Here is an 18893-nt window from a genome sequence, read left to right on the forward strand (position 1 = left end):
CAATCAGATCATAGCAGGTCCACACCAGCAAAGTGAAATTAGTGTTCCAAGAGGCAACCATTATATTTGATCATGTTCTAACAGGACACTGAAAAATTTCAAGAGCAAATGTTGTTTTCTTTAAAGCATTTCCAAATAGAAAACTTCATGTCAGTCATGAAAGAAAAACATTCCTTCACTCACAGGCCACTGAGGATCATATAAATATCTTTGCATCTGCTTCCAAAGGGTGACCACCACTGACACCCCTGGCAAAATGTTTTGTGAGGAACTCTCAGAAGAGTTCCTGGTATTTTCAGTGTGAGCTTGGTAGACATACTTGTAAAAACATTTGTGGATGCGGGGATGCAGTATTTTAAAAACATGTTGCTTTGGCTAAACTTGATAATCTTCAGCTGATATTGGGGATGTTTCTGTGTTTCTTTAACTCTTCACTAGGCCACTGGAGACTCTTCAGAGCCTTCCCTTTTTCAGGTCTCATGTTTAAGTATTAAGTCCAAAGGAATAGCTTTCCCAACATTTAATAGCCCTTTCCCAATCAATTGGCATGAAACATTTGTTTTGTTTTGGCACCAAATTTTGATGTTTATATAGTGGGACAGCTGAAGGAGTCTGTTTTATTGCGGTTCAGGAATAATTCCTTTTGTTCGAATCATAAGTATTCAAGCAGGCAACAAAGATCAGACATTTATATCACAGTTAAATGGTCTATGGACAAATCATTCATCATGGTCCCCATCAGATAATATTTATTAAACAGCTGCATGAAGTCGCAAAATAACTCTTACTAATTGATGAAAACTGTAGTTACCTTGTTGTACTAATATATCTTTTTTTGCCTATATTATTCATTCTATACATTACCACCAGAATTATGTAGCTTTTGTTTATGGGGTTACTTTTAGCAGCTGAATGTGAAATGGGATAAATACAGATGCACTAACTTCAGAGGGTACTTTTTAAATAAAGAAAAATACTATGTGAATACTGCTAGTTTGTAGTTAAAATCAAAATAAATATTTCCACTGAATTAAAACACAACAATAAGTAACATTGTCAAGTTGTTTTAGTTATATATTTCAAAGTTACAGATGCTTATTAAAATGAGACAAAAATAATAATATTATTTAGATTCTTTACATCTTGATAGGGCCTGACTTAGTCAGCTCAGGCTACTGTAACAGGATACCATAGACAGGGTGGATTCTAAACAACAGAAATGTATTTCACACAGATCTGGAGGCTGAGAAGTCCAAGATCAAGGTGACAGCAGGTTTGGTGTCTGGAGAGAGCCTGATTCCTGGTTCACAGATGGTTCACACTTTGCCCTGTGTCCTCATATGGTAGAAGGAGCAAGGAAGCTCTGCAGGGTCTCTTTTATAAGGGTACTAATCCCATTTATGAAGGCTTTGCCCTTACAACCTAAACATTTACCAAAGGGTCCAACTCCTAATACCATAACATGGGGATTAGGATTTCAACATATGAATTTGAGGAAGACACAAACATTCAGTTTATAGCAAGGCCTAATGAAAATTTGTATTTATTCTGTACAATATTGTATTTTATTAATGTGCAGTAATTCTTTGCATTCTGTAATTTTTGTAATTTCAAAAGGTTCTAGTTTCCACCTCCAAATTAGAATCTGTTAAATAATCCAAATTATTTAATCCAAATCCAAAATTTTGGTTTTCAATCTAACCATTTTAACTTATATTGTCTTTTAGTGAATATTTAGTGACCCCCTTAAAATAAGTTTATATCAAAGTTTTAAAATATAATAATGAAAGTTTAGAAAAAAATCTTTGACATAATTGTTCAAATGAGGATTTTATGATAGCTACTTTTAAAGTGAAAGATTCTTTAATTAAATCTTGCTGGGAACCTCTGCAGTTGAGGTGCAAAGTTAGTACAACAATTCAGATCTCTGAACTTGACACTGAAATTTTAGTGTATCAATCAGCAGTGAAATATTTTCCTCAGTATTCTTATATAGGCACTCTTTTCTCTGACCTAAGGTTTTTGTAATATAGATATTTCTTTTCACAGGGACTCCTAAAATTTGAAAACTTTACCCTTAAATTAGAAAAATTTTAATCTTCTACTAGCTTTTAAATTGTATCATTCCTCTTTTTTCATTGTTTAGGTTGATGTCTGGAAAATCATACTAGAGTCCAAGGAGCTCAGTGTGTTAATCTCTGATGGGCTTAGCCTTGAACTAGATACTTAGTGAAATGTGATAGGCCCATATCTAGCCAAAGGTGGCCCTGGTTGACTCATCAAGACTGGATCCTTTGGTTACAAGTTCACAGTGCTAAAACAGTACTGAGAAGAATGGATCAGTAATACACGAATAAAACAAAACACACACAAATAACTAAGAAAGTAAGAGAGCTGTAGTACCCAAGTCAGGCAATGAAATCTGTGATTAGTGGAAGTGCTTTGCTCTGGCTGCCCTAACTCTGACCTTCCTCCCATTGTCAGTATTCTGAGTCCTAACTGAGGTCACAAATTTGCTGCCCAGGAGCTTGTACCCAAGAAGTGGGGGAATCAAAACTTTTCTTCTTAAAACGTTAAGCTAATGAATTGAGAGATTCCTGGGGACATTCGTTTTGTCTTCTTTCACATCATAGTTTTACAATTAGAATGATATATGTCAGTACAAGCTTGAACTTTTTCCTGTTTTAGAGTTGTCACCCTTTAAAGACTTCCCACACATACTCATTTTCCTCAAATCATGTAACAATCAACTCAAATCATCAGAAAAATAGCTTAGTAGCATTTGTTTTAATGAAATATAGTTCTAACCCTCAGAACCTATGAAATCCATCTTATTTTCTATTTCATCAAAGAGCTTCAGGTAATATTACAGTCGTAATGAACTTGGTTAAACAGCACCAACTTCTTCTATAGAAGTCATTTCTCTCAGTCCAAAATTTTTGTTCTTCCTAAATCAATATATATTACAAATATCAATACATATAAATTTTCTAAGCCATCAACTCTCAATGACCATTCTATAGGTCAATCTCTGGACATTTCCTCATGTCCATTTGAATTTCCTTTTAATTTAGGATATTTCTGAGCTGCATTTCTATTCCCTAAAGTAGATACATAAGAAATAAAAACACATTTTAAGATGAGCTGAAGAAGAGATTTGTTTTTAAAAAGAAGAGTTATTAAAAGGGCAATTTTTGGAAATCTGTACACAAAACATTCTAGTGATTGGGATGGTCATTAATTAATCCTCCTTTTTTTTCCACAAAACTTCACAGAATAACTCCAAACTTAGCCTCTACTTAGTTTGCATGGAACTCAATGAAATAAAGCATTCAGACACATAGGTAGTAATTATTTGTAAGAAAGAAAGAAATTTAAAATAAAGTTAAAGAGCCACTTTAAAAGAATTTACACCATTAAATATGGAACACTGTTATAGACATCCCTAGCCTCTGAAGGCATGTCTAATTCTAACCTCTCCTTTGGAGAAATGATGCACCGAATTCCAGAATGGGTGAATCAAAGACATTTATTTATTCACTTCTTAAACTATCCTAGAGGCTGTCAACTTCAGTTTTATGCAGAGGCACCTTGAATAACCATTTAGGTTATAAAGGTAATTGGGGAGTTTACATGGAAACAAACATTTTCATGAATGTTTTGAGAAGGTATATGAATTTTAGTTGCTCCAGAATGTTTTGAGTTATATTTTATGCAAGTGAGTAAACCTTAAGACAAAAGACAAGAGTTCAAGTTGTGGTAAATTTAATTTTGTACTTTAAAAATTTTCTTACTGAGATTTTCAGGATCTTCATGAAGTATGGTAAAGCACTGCAGTTGGACTAGGAAAAAGGCAACAAATAAATCTGCCTAGAAGCAAGTAATATTTCTTAAATGCCAACAAGTTGATTAAGAAGAAAAATGTAACATATCAGCTTAGAATATATTTATTATTTTAGAAGAAAACCACGGTTAATACCATTACCAACTTTTTAACTATTTAAATAAACTAATTTTAGGAGTAACTGTATAGTCATTTCAGAAATACTGTATATTTGGCATGTATAAGTTACAGTGACATACGGAAGTAAAATGCCTTTAAAGAATTTTTCAAGAATAAACTAATTTAGTGTTTGAATGAAAAGAATTGGAATGGAGATAGTAATAGTGACAAACTGATTTTTAAAAAATAACTCTGTTCTCTAGACTAGCATTAATTTTCTTTTTCGTACTTTTTTTAATGGCCAAACTTACGGCACAGTGCTAAAATTTCCCCACTTGGTCATTATATTATTTGTAGATGTTTTCCAATTTCAAAAGTAAGAAAAGTGATTTTTAAAAAACATATACGCAATACTTAAGCATTAATAAATAGAGAGATTTTACACCTATTGTTAATAATGAGTAGATAGATCCAGGAAATTTAAATATTATTAAATGATGCTTTTTAAAACAGATCTAGATAAAGTCAAGCCAGAATGTTCTTTTTATAAGCAGAGAAATTCCATGGTTGAGTCCACCATGTTAATTCCTCCTTTCGTTTGAGTGAGACAGTAGTGATAAATTGAATTTTTTATTCCATTCAATTATTATAAAAATTATGTGACAGAAAACCCTGCTAATAAAATGCAAGTGAACTCTAAGAGGTAGATGACAGATTGAAATATTTTATTTAAATTTATATTTCTTTTTACCAATAGCTCACAGTACTATGAATGACACGGATGTCCCTATGGAAACAACTGAATGCATTCAAGGTCAAGGAGAAGGTTACCGGGGCATCATCAATACCATTTGGAATGGAATTCCCTGTCAGCGTTGGGATTCCCAGTATCCTCACCAGCATGACATAACTCCTGAAAATTTCAAGTGCAAGTGAGTAAATTAGAGAAATATAAATTTCAGTAGGCCCTGGGGGAAATGAGGCAGAGTGGTTGCTTTTTACTAATTTCTGTGTGAGTGATCCTTAAACTTTAGTGTGCCTAGGGAAAATTCAGCAATGAAAAGGCAGATACATCCCCCTAGAGACTTTGATTGCTCAGGTCTGAAATTTGAACTTGAAATAATACATTTTAACAAGCACTCTTGGTGATTCTGAATCAGATGGTTGATGTACCATCCATGCTTTGGGAAACACATCCCTAGGTTTCTGATCACAGCTTTGCTCTTGCAGGTCTATTTAATAAACCTATTAGTGGTAATGATAACCAGGCAAGTTTCAAACTAGTGCCTTCTTAAATTTTCACATTAACTTTAGGGGAGATTACAAGGCACACCTTGATTTCAACCAACATTGTAAACTGATGAGTTTTCAGCCTTGAAAAAAATTATTTTTAAAATTTTGAATGAGTGATTTTTATTGTTTCTAAATTTTCTTTAAAAAGTGGGGAAATACAACAGCTGTTTAGATGAACCAAGCAGAAGAAACTGCCCTTGAATATCAATTACATAGCTGTTATGTTCTTCTCCACGGCTGCTTTTCTTCACCACTTGACTTTTGTTAGACAGACGGCCACAATGCCATGTGTTTTTAAATTGCCCACCTTGTTATTAGGAACATAAAATGATTGCTTTTAAAATTTATAACACACGTGTCATTCATAGTGGCTTTGCTGAAATAGCACCTATAAATAACATGTATTGCCTTTATGTAACTGGCTTTTAATAAGAGAGCTTAACATTTCAAGATGGAGAACTATGAACATTAGTTGGCCCATCCACTGGAGAGGGGATATAGTCTATGGTTTTTTATTTTATTTTTAGATTTTAAAAGTCAATTCAGAGTTCTTTGCTTAGACAGTAAATATTCATCTGTTATGTTTTTAAAATTATTTTATAATAACAAATTTAGAGTTGCCACTCTGGGGTTTATTTCCTTCATTTTCTTCACAGCAATTCACTCTCTATTTTTGACCCATGTGTTTCATACCTCAGAAATAAACATAAAAGTAGAGAGAGAAAAGAAAATGAGAAACAAATAGTTAAGGGAGACAAAGGAGACAGTGTCAGTGCCATGCACACTTTTTGTCAACTTCTAATGACTGGTAATACTCAAGTTAGAGATTGTGTATGTGTAAGTACCCAAATGAACCTCATCTGTAAGAAAAAAGATAATAATTATAGAAACTGAATCCACACATTTCACAATTAAAAATGATCAAAAGTTTAGCTTACATGTTATTGGAATTTAAGCCATTCTTTCTTAATTGGTTATTTGGTCAAGGTAACCAAACATAAATGTCAAACAAACAAAAAGTGAGCTGTGTTATAAAACTGATAAAATCTGACTCAACATTTTACTCAGAGTATTGATGCCTTTACTGTTTGTGGGCTAGCAGAGAATGGAATACTGGTCGGGTATCTCTGGTTGTACTAAACACGATATGCCCCAAAACTGAGACTCTTTACAAATGACGATCTTTAAAACACTATTTGTAGGGCAGGAATAGAGACGTAGACGTAGACGTAGAGAACGGACATGTGGACACGGGGTGGGAAGGGGAGGGTGGGACAAATTGGGAGATTAGGTTTGACATAAATACACTATCATGTGTCAAATAGATAGCTAGTGGGAATCTGCTGTATAGTACAGGGAGCTCAGCTCGGTGCTCTGTGATGAACGTGATGTGGGGGGCGGGGAGGGAGGGAGGGAGGTCCAAGGGGGAGCGGATACAGGTATACATATAGATAATTCACTTCATTATACAGCAGAAACTAACACAACATTGTAAAGCAATTTTACTCCAATCAAAACAAAACAAAAACACTATAACTGAACAATACTGCCTGTGGTGAATGTACATGAATCATATAATCATTAATTCGCTTTAATAATTATAAACACTTCTCTCTTCAAGTGAAGGGAAAGAACTTAGAAAAAATATCTGAGCAAACCTTGACTCTCATTCTTGCTTAATCTAGATTAATGAGGTGCTTCTAGATATAGATTATAAAAGCAGGCCTAAACTAAGATTTTTGATAGCCTCAGATCTCTGTTTAATTATCTTGCCTTAAATTAACAACTTGAAATAATTTAACTAATTATTCATCTAAAATTGCAAATTTGCGGGCTTCCCTGGTGGCGCAGTGGTTGAGAGTCTGCCTGCCGATGCAGGGGACACGGGTTCGTGCCCCGGTCCGGGAAGATCCCACATGCCGCGGAGCGGCTGGGTCCGTGAGCCATGGCCGCTGAACCTGCGCGTCCGGAGTCTGTGCTCCGCAACGGGAGAGGCCGCAGCAGTGAAAGGCCCTCGTACCGCAAAAAAAAAAAAAAAAAAAAAAATTGCAAATTTGCGTACACTTTATGTAAAATTCAATGCATGTATTTTGTACTGTTTTTTTAAACATGAGTATAAATTGGTCAGAAGAAAGAAAAGATTTTCTTCATCATTCCAGTTAATTTTATAAGAAGGGTAAAGGCTTGAATATAGGTTATAAATAAGAATATTTGCTATACAATGGCCTTAGCTATTGGCATTCACTGTTCTTACAACCTTAAATAACAGTTGTGTCAGGACCTATTTTGGCTAGATAAACTATTACCTGTTGATTTTATAACCAAACTCAAGCTTCTTCTTTAAAAACTTTTCAGTTTCTAATGGTCAATTTGGATAGTAATAAAAGTGTAGTATTTTTAATTGGGCCTAAATGAAATAAATAATGTACCTTCCAATAGACTGGATATTAATTTTGTTAAATTATTAGCAGGGATTTACAAAAAGAAAGTACATGCTTTCTTCAAATTAGAGAGCATTATCAGGAGAGCAAATCATAAATTTCACATTTTATTTAACATGAACCTTGCATTAAGGTAAAATCCTTTTATATACAGATAATATTAGTTTAGACTTTTTCCTTATTGTGAACTCTAAATGTCTAACTATATCACTGGTAAAATAAAGGAAGTACATGTATTACATTGACAACTTTTTCTATAGTTAGGTTATCTATATTGTAACTAGGATTTAATTTTACAGAAATATAAAATTGCATGTTGTAATCTCTAAATCAAGAAAGAACTACGTTGGAATTAAAAGAAATCTATGTAGTGAATTAAATAAATCAAAGAAATACAGAATTTAAAGAAGAAATATCTGTCATGTGTTTTGTGGCAAATGTTTGAATAGGTGGAACTTCATTTTTAAACAAGAGAAATTAAAGACTACTAATTATAATAGCCTATCTTCTGTAAAGAGAATGTGTTTCTACATTATATACAGTCCATGAAAAAGTAATAACAGACCAGTTTTTAAAAATTGTAACAGTTGAGAGTCCACGTCTTGAAAATGAGTGAGAAGAATGAAGTGGTACTATTTCTCTCTTTCACGAAGCAGTAGTGTTTGTGTGAAACTCCAGGTCTGTGGAAGAAAAAGAATTCTGACATCTGACAGCATTTTATTTCAGTAATGTGGGCAGTGTCAGTTGTGTATACTGAATTCTAAACTGTTATAACTATCCTAAATCTAAAACGTAGGGCTCTATTTATAGAATGCATACATTCTAGGATTCTAGAAATGTAATAACACTGACTTCACCAATGTAAGAAACCCTGGCAATTTACATTAACATGTTTATTCTCAATAGGGACCTAAGAGAAAACTATTGCCGAAATCCAGATGGGGCTGAGTCACCGTGGTGTTTTACCACTGATCCAAACATCCGAGTTGGCTACTGCTCCCAAATTCCAAAATGTGATGTGTCAAGTGGACAAGGTAATAGCTGACATTTTGCAGTGTGGGCATGATTAAATTCAGTGGAAATGCCTAAATGGAGTACACATTACAGCAGAAGACTTATTTCTTGTTGCACTGTTAGCAAACAAAGTCACCAAGCCTGAAGTTGGATTTCTTTTATATATTAATTTGTTCAATATCCCTTTATTTATTTGAATGTATACTAGTGCCAGGGACAGTTTTAGGCACTGTGGATATACCAGTAAACAAAACAAAATTCTCTAACCCCATTGAACTAATGTCCAGGAACAAAAACAAGCAAAATTAAAACGTAGGTGGGGGGCTTCCCTGATGGCGCAGTGGTTGAGAGTCCGCTTGCCGATGCAGGGGACACAGGTTCGTGCCCCGGGCCGGGAAGATCCCACATGCCGCGGAGCAGCTAGGCCTGTGACCATGGCCGCTGAGCCTGTGCATCCGGAGCCTGTGCTCTGCAAGAGGAGAGGCCACAACAGTGAGAGGCCCGTGTAATGCAAAAAAAAAAAAAAAAAAAAAAGTAGGTGGGGATAGTAAGTTAGTTTGTGTAAGTGCTAGAGAGATAAATGTCCCAGAGTTAGAGGGAGGAGGATGTTGCTATTTTATCTTTTAATGGTCTGAGAAGATCTTACATATTAAGGTAACGTTTAAGGAGAACCTGAAATAAGTCAGGGAGCAGCATGTGCCACGTGCACATACTTGTAAAGAGCATTCTAGGTAGAGGAAACTGCAAATGAAAATGGCATGAGATGGGAGAGTGCTTGAAAAGTTAAAAGAAAGAAACAGCGCATCATTGTGGCTGGTACAGAATGAGCAAGGTTAGAGAGCAACTGGGATAAAATTCCATAGGCCTAGTAGAAACGGAAGGATTTACACTTCTATTCTGAAAGGGGAGAGACTCTGTTGTAGGATTCTAAGATGGGAACTAAACGATCTGTCTGACTTAAATTTTAACTGGATGACTCTGGCTGCATTATGAAAAATAGCCAGAACTCCTGACAAAGGGCCAAAACAGGGGAATCAACTGAATGATTGCTTCAGTAATTTAGGCAAGAGACGAGAGTGATGTGGACTGGGGTGTTAGTAGTAGAGATGCTATGTAACAGTGGGATTTGGGATAAATCACCATTGTGCTTGGAAACATAGACACCATTGAAAATAATTGTTTCAGGGAGCCGTGGTTGAGAAAAGTCACGTTGAAATAGGTTTAAAAAATCATTTGTCAAAAATTAATAATAATGGGCTCTGGGCATTTATTGGTATATAATGAATTAGGAGTTATGATTTTTAAATAATCACATTCTTTCACATAAATTTAATTATGATGGTCATGGCCATGGTCAGTCCTAAATCATTCTAAAAAGTCCAAGCCAAATTTAAAACTCTATTTCATGGATTTATTGCCCTGTACATACTTCTTCCATCCCCTGACTTTCCTCAGTGCCATTTTTTGTGAACAACTCGGAAAACAGTTGTAGAGGGAAGAAGAGATGAGTCCCTTTTCAATCAATTTCACTCTTCTTGGGCAGACTTTAAAGGTCAGTTGGAAATAAAGTTGAAACCAATGATTAAGGAAGGTTTGGTACCAGCTGGATCTTCTTTGTCCCTGCCTTAGTCATTTAAACAATTACTGATAATTTCTGAGTGATAGAGGCAAGTGAGAACAATTGTTTTATAAGCTTCTGATGTGTATTAAGATGCTTTTATGTACATAAATATCACTTATCAAAGATCAGGTAATAGAATATGAGGATTTGGGGTTTTGAAAGTTAAGCTGATGTTATTGCTTATATAATAGAGCTGCACATTAATAGATGAAGAAATTAGCTGTAGGGAATTTAAATAACTTGCCTGAACTCTCAAATTAGCACAACTGTGAGTCACTCAAATTCTCCTTAAAATGACCTTTCCATTACTCCATGCTTTTTCCTTTTCATTAATACTTTAACAATATATTATATTCCTTTTCTTTAACAATATATTATACCTGATTTATGCAACAATGTGCTAGGCTCTGTGGGGCAATTTGAAAATGAATAAGTCCTACTTAAGAGACACTGTTAGCCAATTCAACATACAGCTGTGAAATTTTAACAGAGAGTTATGTCATTGTATAATACTGCCAAGATAGTAGTATGGATTGTTACATATTTGATATGTATGCATGCAGACACACACACACACACACACACACACACACAAAAGGATGTTGCTCTTATCCTTCTCTATATAGAAGGAAATATAAATTCCACATATAGGTTGATGAGTTAAAAACTTTTGCTCAAATCTTGCAACATCTGATTTAACATATATATAAAAGCTCTTCCAGTTGGATATTAAATAACTCTGTTAAAAAAAAGAAAACTGAAATTGCAGAATTTCTTTAAAAATACTGATAAAACACAGTGTATTATACTATATAAGGTACATTTAAGGCAGGAAACAAAACACAATTCACAGCTTTAAATATTTATATCAATAATATACATAATGAAGACAGGGAAATGAAATTTCCCACTCAAAGAGGTGGAGGAAAAAGTAAAACAAAAGCAACACACGAAAGAAAACAACTAAGATAAAAGCAGACATTAATAAGGTAAAGAAAAGAAAACAGTAGAACTAATGAATTAAAGCCAAATGATGATTCTTTGAAAAAATTAACAAAATAGACAACCACCAGATAACTGACTCAAGAGAGGAAAAATATATGAAATAATAATTATGAAGGCAGAGATAACCAGTGAAACAGGAAAACATGAGATTATTTTATACAACCTCATGTAAAAACTGAAAATGAAAGTTAAATGGGTAATATACTAGGATAATTCAAGTTATTTGAATTGACCCTGATAGAGAAAGAAAACTTAGACTCATTCCTACAGAAGAGACATGGAAATTTACTAATAAAGTATTCCACCACAAACACATCATGCCTAGATGAATTCATAGACCAGGTGATCTCAATGCTACGTAAATTGCTCTGTAGCTTAACCAATGCAGTAAAATTTCCAAATTATTTTTATGATGGAATTATAATATTGAAACCTAAACATGATAAAGGTATCACAGAAAAAAACTATAGACTTATCTCATTTGTAAATATTAATAAAAAATCTTAAATGAAATTTGAGTGAACAGTTCAATAAAGAAATTAAGTAAATAATACATAATGATTGAGTGGAGTTTAGGCTGAGAACAAAAATGGTTCAGTTTTAGAAACCCATTAATATAATTCATCTTAGATGTAAGAAAAACAACCATATAACAAATCTTAATAGATTTTGAAATTACTGTGACAAAATTCATGCATTTTTCATAAAAGTACTCAAGAATCTGTGGAATACACACATACTTACACACACACCCATATATCTACTCATATATATATATAGTATATACATATAGATATATAGATGTAGATGTAATCTCAGTCATAAAACCACCACTTACTTGATGCGAAAACATTAGAGGTATTCTTATTAAGGTCAAAAAGAAAACAAGAATGTCTAGCATCTCCTTTACTATTTAATATTGTAAATATAATTTAACATTATATTTCTCTTTAACATTGCATTATTGATATTATTTTTTACAATAAGATAAGAAGGCATATTTATTGATTGGGTAAAAAGGCAAAAGATTTTTGTGAAAATGATATAATAGTAATATATTTGGAAATCTGAATTCAAATAATAAAAAAATCACTAAGGTAGGATACACAATTAATATACAAATATTAATAGCATTCATATATGGTTTTGAAAATCTAATTAAAGAGAAAACTACATCTATAATAGGAAACAAAACTGAGAAAAACTTAGGAATAAACTTAGGAAACTTGTTGAAATCTATGTAATTAAATTTTAAATTACTACTGAAAGCCCCAAATTGTACTTTAACATGTAGAAAAACATCCCTTGTTCTTGATATGAGAACTCAACATCATAAATACATCAATTCCATCTAAGCTAATTTATAAATTTAATGTGATATTTTCTGATATCAAAAACTTCATTCTAAATTTTTCCTAGGAGAATAAACATGTAACTATACTAAGAAAAACCTTGAGAAAGAAGAGTGATGAGAGGTAAATAACCCTATCAGATGTTAAAATATTTTATAAAGAGTTTATAATTAAAGGAATGTAGTTCTAGCACATGAATAAATTGACAGAACACAGAATCCAAAAATAGACTCCTTACTGAGATTATATTTAAAATGTGGCACTATATGTCACTGGGTAAAAATAAACTTTTAAAATATAATAATGGATCAATAAAGTACCGTTTGGAAAAACAATAAAATTAAATCCATGCCTTACACCATACCCCAAAATAAACTCCAAATGGATAAGAGATGTAGTGTAAAAAGGGATACCATATATATACTAGAAGTAAACTTGGAAAAAATGCCTTTATAACTTAGATGTGGTGATATGCTTTTAATTAACACTAAAAATCTAAAGGCAATAAAAGAAAAAAATAATAAGCTACATCAAAAACTTGCCATGGCAAAAAACATAAACAAACCCATCATATTTAAATTCAAAAGACAAATTTGGAAATAAGTCTTAAAATGTATATCACAGATGAAGATAAATATTTTTAATATATAAAAACTGTGAAAGTGAAAAGTATAGGACCAAAAAATTAAATAATGGACAAAATACATGAACAGAAAGATTTCTTTAGAGAAAAATATAAAAATTCCCTTAAATACATGAAAATTATGCTTAAATTCACATGTAACAAGAAAAAACTAAAATATAAGTGTTGAGATTTTTCATAATATGAGACTTTTATTTCTCACATATAAATTCACAAAAATTCAAAAGCTTGACAACACTATCTTGGCAAAGCTGTATGGGGAAATTAACTCTCATGCTTTGCTTTTGGGAGTGCAAAATGATAAAAATCCTTATGGAACAGAATATTACAATAATTAGATTACATATACATTCACCTTTTGGACCAATAATGCACTATTTGAATATACAGCTCCAATAATATGCAAAAACATATGCACGAGTTTTTTATTGCAGCATTTTCTGTACTAGCAAAACAACCCAAATCTACGCTGGCGAAATCACACAATGGAATACTGCAAATCTGCAGAAAGAATGATAAAACTTTTCATGAACTAATATGAAGTGATTTTCAGATATATTATTTAAAAAAAAACAAAGCACTAAAATATATATTTGGTATTCTGTTAGTAATAAATAAAGGGATTTACTACTAGTAATAAAGAATGGGATATAATAATACATATATAGAATATATATACATATAATTATATATTTATATTACATATGTATATGTGTGTGTGTGTATACATCTTTGCCAAAAAAGTAAAAAAAAAAAAAAAAAAAAAAAAGAAATACAAGAGCCATAAACAAGAAACTAATGAAATTGGTTACTTGTAACGGTGGGTAGTAGTGGGTAGAAATATGACACAGAAGCAAGAGGGAAAATGAGAACACTCTGAATACACACTTTCATATAGTTTTGACTATCAACCAATATTAATGTTTTAATAATGTTTTAAATGTTCAAAAAGTAATCTCAAGAAAGATGGAAAAAAACACAGAAATGTGCCTATCTGTATATCAAATAGATACCATTACTACAGAATTTAGAAAAAAATTCCAAATAATTTTTAAACACAGTTTTCTGACTATATATAGCCTCACTGGAATACATTTAAAGTTAGATAACTTTAAATACCTTTTGAACTTCAAAGTGTAATTTTGCTGTATTAGGATGTAGCAGCTTTAACATTATTTTGTGTGCATTGGAGAATTCAGAAAATGAGGAAAAATACTGATGTTACCTAGAATCATGGTTCTCACTATGGGAGAAGAAATACACAAATGAAGAGGAGACAAGGAAGAACTCTGGTGCTAGACTGGAGTCAGAGGGATCAGTTACTCATGAAGACACACACACACACACACACACACATGCACACACTTCCCAGCTCTATCAAATGAAAGGGACTAGAAACAATGGTACCAAATAGCAATGAGCACACATAGCACCCACGTCTTCTCCTTACCTTTCATCACTAACATAAACAATGGCTCCTTGGTGAAATTGAAGATTCCAGGCCTGGGGCAAGAAAAACATAAAGTAAAGCTGGAATATCTTATGCCAGCAAGTTAATAAGTACTCAAAATTAATGTCTTCCTCTCAAAAACCCATAACCCAGATCTAATCATGAGGAAAACATCAGACAAACCCAACTGATGGACATTTTACAAAATACTAGTTCTCCTTAACACTGTCAGGATCATCAAAAAACAAAGTCTGAGAAAACTGTTACATCTAGAAGAGCCTTAAAAATCATGACAGTTAAATGTAAGGTGGTATCATGTGGGATCCTAGGACACAAAAAAGTACACTAGGAAAAAACTAACAATTTAAACAAAATATAGGTTTCTGTTAGTAATAATGCATCAGTATGGTAAATAGTTGTGAGAAATCTATCATACTAATACAAGATAGTAAAAGTAGGGGAAACTGTGGTATATTAGAATTTTCTGTACCAACTTACAACTTTTCTGTAAATTAAAAACTATTCTAAAAAAAAGTTTGCTAAGAAAAAAAACACCTAGCTCATATTCAAATAAAACGGTGGTAGTGGTAAGGAGGATCCCTTTCTCTAATACAGAAAACACAGGTGTAAAATCAAAAATGTATCAAAGAGCAGTACCAATATATCACATTGCACAATTGCTTTCTTCAGTAAGAAATTATCTGAAGAATTTACTACCTAACAGCCAAAAGTTTAATCTTTCCTAATGTAGAAAAAAATAGCACTGTCAGAGGAAAATATTTTAACTGATATATTCTGCATATGTACAAAAATTGGATTTTACAAATTTATGCTTTCTGAAAACAATTTTATTGTATATGGTAATGACTGATATATTATCTGTATCAAATCCTATCCTATTTGAGTTTTTCTAAGTTCAAATTTATGGATATCAAAACATGACTATTGAATATATTATTATATTTCCTTTTTACTAAATTAACTAACTCCTGGACAAATTATTATTCATTTAAAAATTTTATTAGAATTTGTACATATTATTTATTCTAATCACATAGCATATTTAAAACCAATGATAATATACTATGGCTTACCAACTTTAAACCAGAGAATAATCTTAATGTTAACGTACGTTTGTAGATATATTTTATAGTTAAAACTACAGTTTTTATTCATATAAAAATCAGAATTCTTAAATAGTTACTATTAAAATATGCAGGATTATTTCAAAATATGGAATAGTGTTTCTTTTCAAATGTAGAACTGCAACGTACATATTTGAAAGAACTTAACTTCTTTTTATTATTTTTTAAAATTCCAAATACGGACACTTCTATAAATGTTTAATAGAACGCAAACTGCTCAGTTGAGAAAAAGTAAAAAATAAAACCACATGGGGAATGATAAAAGACACAGGAGCCATCTTAACATGGCTTCCATTGGCTAAAAATGGAACAATTTGAGCATCAAAATGAACAACAGGAATAGATAATATATCATGCTGAATAAAAAGAGAATCCGTGAGTCCATATTTACATTACTCTTCTACTAGAAGACTACTACTAGCACTGCTACTACTACTAGTAGTAGTACTACTACTTAAATGGAAGGAGTAGAGGAGAAGGAAAAACTTTCATTTACAGAAGAATAACAAGAAAGAAAGAAAAGTAGGAAATAAAAAAATCATTTTAAAAGCAGCAGAGTAATAACTGATTCATGCAAAATTAATCAAAGTATGCCTAAGCCATTTTGTGAAAATTTGTTTGGGAATAGGATGTAGTCAGCCTCAAAGGCCTCAAAATTTTTTTGTTTGTTTATCTTATATATGAAGAGAAGTTTTTCCTTTATACCACTTAAGCAAGTTATCAAACTCATCAACAATAATTGAACAAACTGACATCATGTGTCACATGAAATAATCCTGAAAAAAGGACAAAATATCACCTAGGCAATATTTCTGTATTTAATTTGATTTCATTCATGAGAAACTAATCAGGCAAAATGAAATTAAAGAGCATTTGTGAAACAGCTGGCTTGGATGACTCAGAATGTCAATCTCACGAAAGACAAAAATCAAAACACAACAAATGTGACTGGCATACGAGTGCTCATTATATCATTCTTGTGACTTTCCTGTGGAGTAAGATTTTTCAGTAGAAACTATTGGAAAATATATGTCACTCACAAAATTCTCATTTCTTTGGTGTCCCTAAGAGCCACTCACTTAATTTTTTCTTTGATTTTTTTGAATTTGTAATTTGATACATAAACTTTCATTTTAATGAATAAATCTGACTAAAAATAAAGATATTTTATGAGAGATAGTTAAGTGTCTTTGCTTTGTACAGATTTCACTGCTTTGTTTTAATTTTTATGTTGATTTTCATGAATTCATATGCTTGTAAAAGAAGTCTTTGTCCTATACTCCCTAGTATTCATTAGTCTTCTTTCCATATATTTTATATTTAGATTGTTATCGTGGGAATGGCAAAAACTATATGGGCAATTTATCCAAAACACGATCTGGACTAACATGTTCGATGTGGGACAAGAACATGGAAGATTTACATCGGTATGTAAATTTCTTTCTTTCAATATATAGTATGTAGTGATAACAGCAAATAGGTATATTGAGGTACATTGGTATTTCTTTCTATTCATTTATATATTATAGTAAGCTAATAAAAACATTAGATTGATCGTTCTGTGCAACTCAATTTAACATTTTCTCTCTACGTGGCAAACTTAAATAAACAATTCAAAGCAGTACATATTTATTGAGGATTTACTATGTGTTCTGCTGTGTAACAGGTGCCTCGGGAACATTAACAAAAAGAACATTAACATACATTTGGGCTCCACCTTTAAGCATGATATAGTCATACGGAGAAAACAATTACACAAATGGATAAGACATTGTATAATGAAATGCCAAATCTAGTGTTTCAAATAGTATATTATAGGATTATATTCTCATAATTATTTAATTATTAATATTAGTTTATAAAATTGATAAGTGACCATCTTCATGTATATACATACCTTAAAATTCCAGTTAACTACTAAAAACTTATTGAGACATGTTTCCTTGTATAGCTTTATTCTGATACACATGATTTTTCTATAATTAAAGAAACGGATATGTAATTGAAAAAAATCTATATATTTCAGAGAATTGGACATATTCACAACAAAAGCAGTTATCTTCCACTTGACCCCAGCAGTAGTGCTAGTGTGTTTGAAATTACAAAAGACGTATGAGACATAGTTGCAACATAGAACAGAGTTTTATTAAATATCCTGGAATATATACAGCAGGATTAAAAGAAAAATGGTAGTGTCATTTTTTTTTTTTTTTTTTTTTTTTGCGGTACGCGGGCCTCTCACTGTTGTGGCCTCTCCCGTTGCGGAGCACAGGCTCCGGACGCGCAGGCTCAGCGGCCATGGCTCACGGGCCCAGCCGCTCTGCGGCATGTGGGATCTTCGTGGACTGGGGCACGAACCCGTGTCCCCTGCATCAGCAGGCAGACTCTCAACCACTGCGCCACCAGGGAAGCCCGGTAGTGTCATTTAATAAAGTATCTACAACATGGTTGCTTTCTGTGAGTTGTTATCTCATTTGACCATCATAATCCTATATGGAAGATATTTCTGTATGTGTGAATAAGAATTTAAGGATCCAGAGAAGTTGAGTCATTTTGCTCCTGGTTCCACTTTAGCTTTAAAGTTCTTATTCTCTTTCAAAATTTACTCACTAGTGGATGATGTTTTTTCGACTAATTTACTTCACAAACAAATAGTGCTAGTTATAAAGCAGTGTTCTCTAACATAAATATGCAACTGACATATGTAATCGCACTTGTACTTTTTAAGTTTTCCAGTAGCCATACTTACAGAAGTAAAATTAAACAGGCAAATTTTTAAAATAATGTTTTTATTAATCCAATATTTCTAAAGCTTTTCATTTCAATATGTATTTAACATAAAAACTATTAATGAGCTATTTTACATTTTTATATTAAAGCTACAAAATTTGTTGTATATTTATAATTATAGCACCTTTCAATTTGGACGAGCCACACACTAGCTTTTCTGTGGTTACTCTGGCTAGTAGCTACTGTATTGGACACT

The 18893-nt window shown here is 32.4% G+C and overlaps 1 protein-coding gene across 1 annotated transcript in view; it reads left to right on the top strand.

Moving 5' to 3' along the window:
* Positions 1-18893, top strand: part of HGF (hepatocyte growth factor) — an 81860-nt gene that overhangs the window by 44684 nt on the left and 18283 nt on the right. The window contains exons 9-11 of the mRNA XM_030834270.3: positions 4701-4875; positions 8584-8711; positions 17232-17334. Of these exons, the coding sequence (XP_030690130.1) occupies positions 4701-4875; positions 8584-8711; positions 17232-17334 (406 nt within the window). The remainder of the gene's footprint in view (positions 1-4700; positions 4876-8583; positions 8712-17231; positions 17335-18893) is intronic.

The sequence above is a fragment of the Globicephala melas genome, chromosome 9, assembly GCF_963455315.2.
Source record: "Globicephala melas chromosome 9, mGloMel1.2, whole genome shotgun sequence".
Taxonomy (NCBI): Eukaryota; Metazoa; Chordata; class Mammalia; order Artiodactyla; family Delphinidae; genus Globicephala; species Globicephala melas.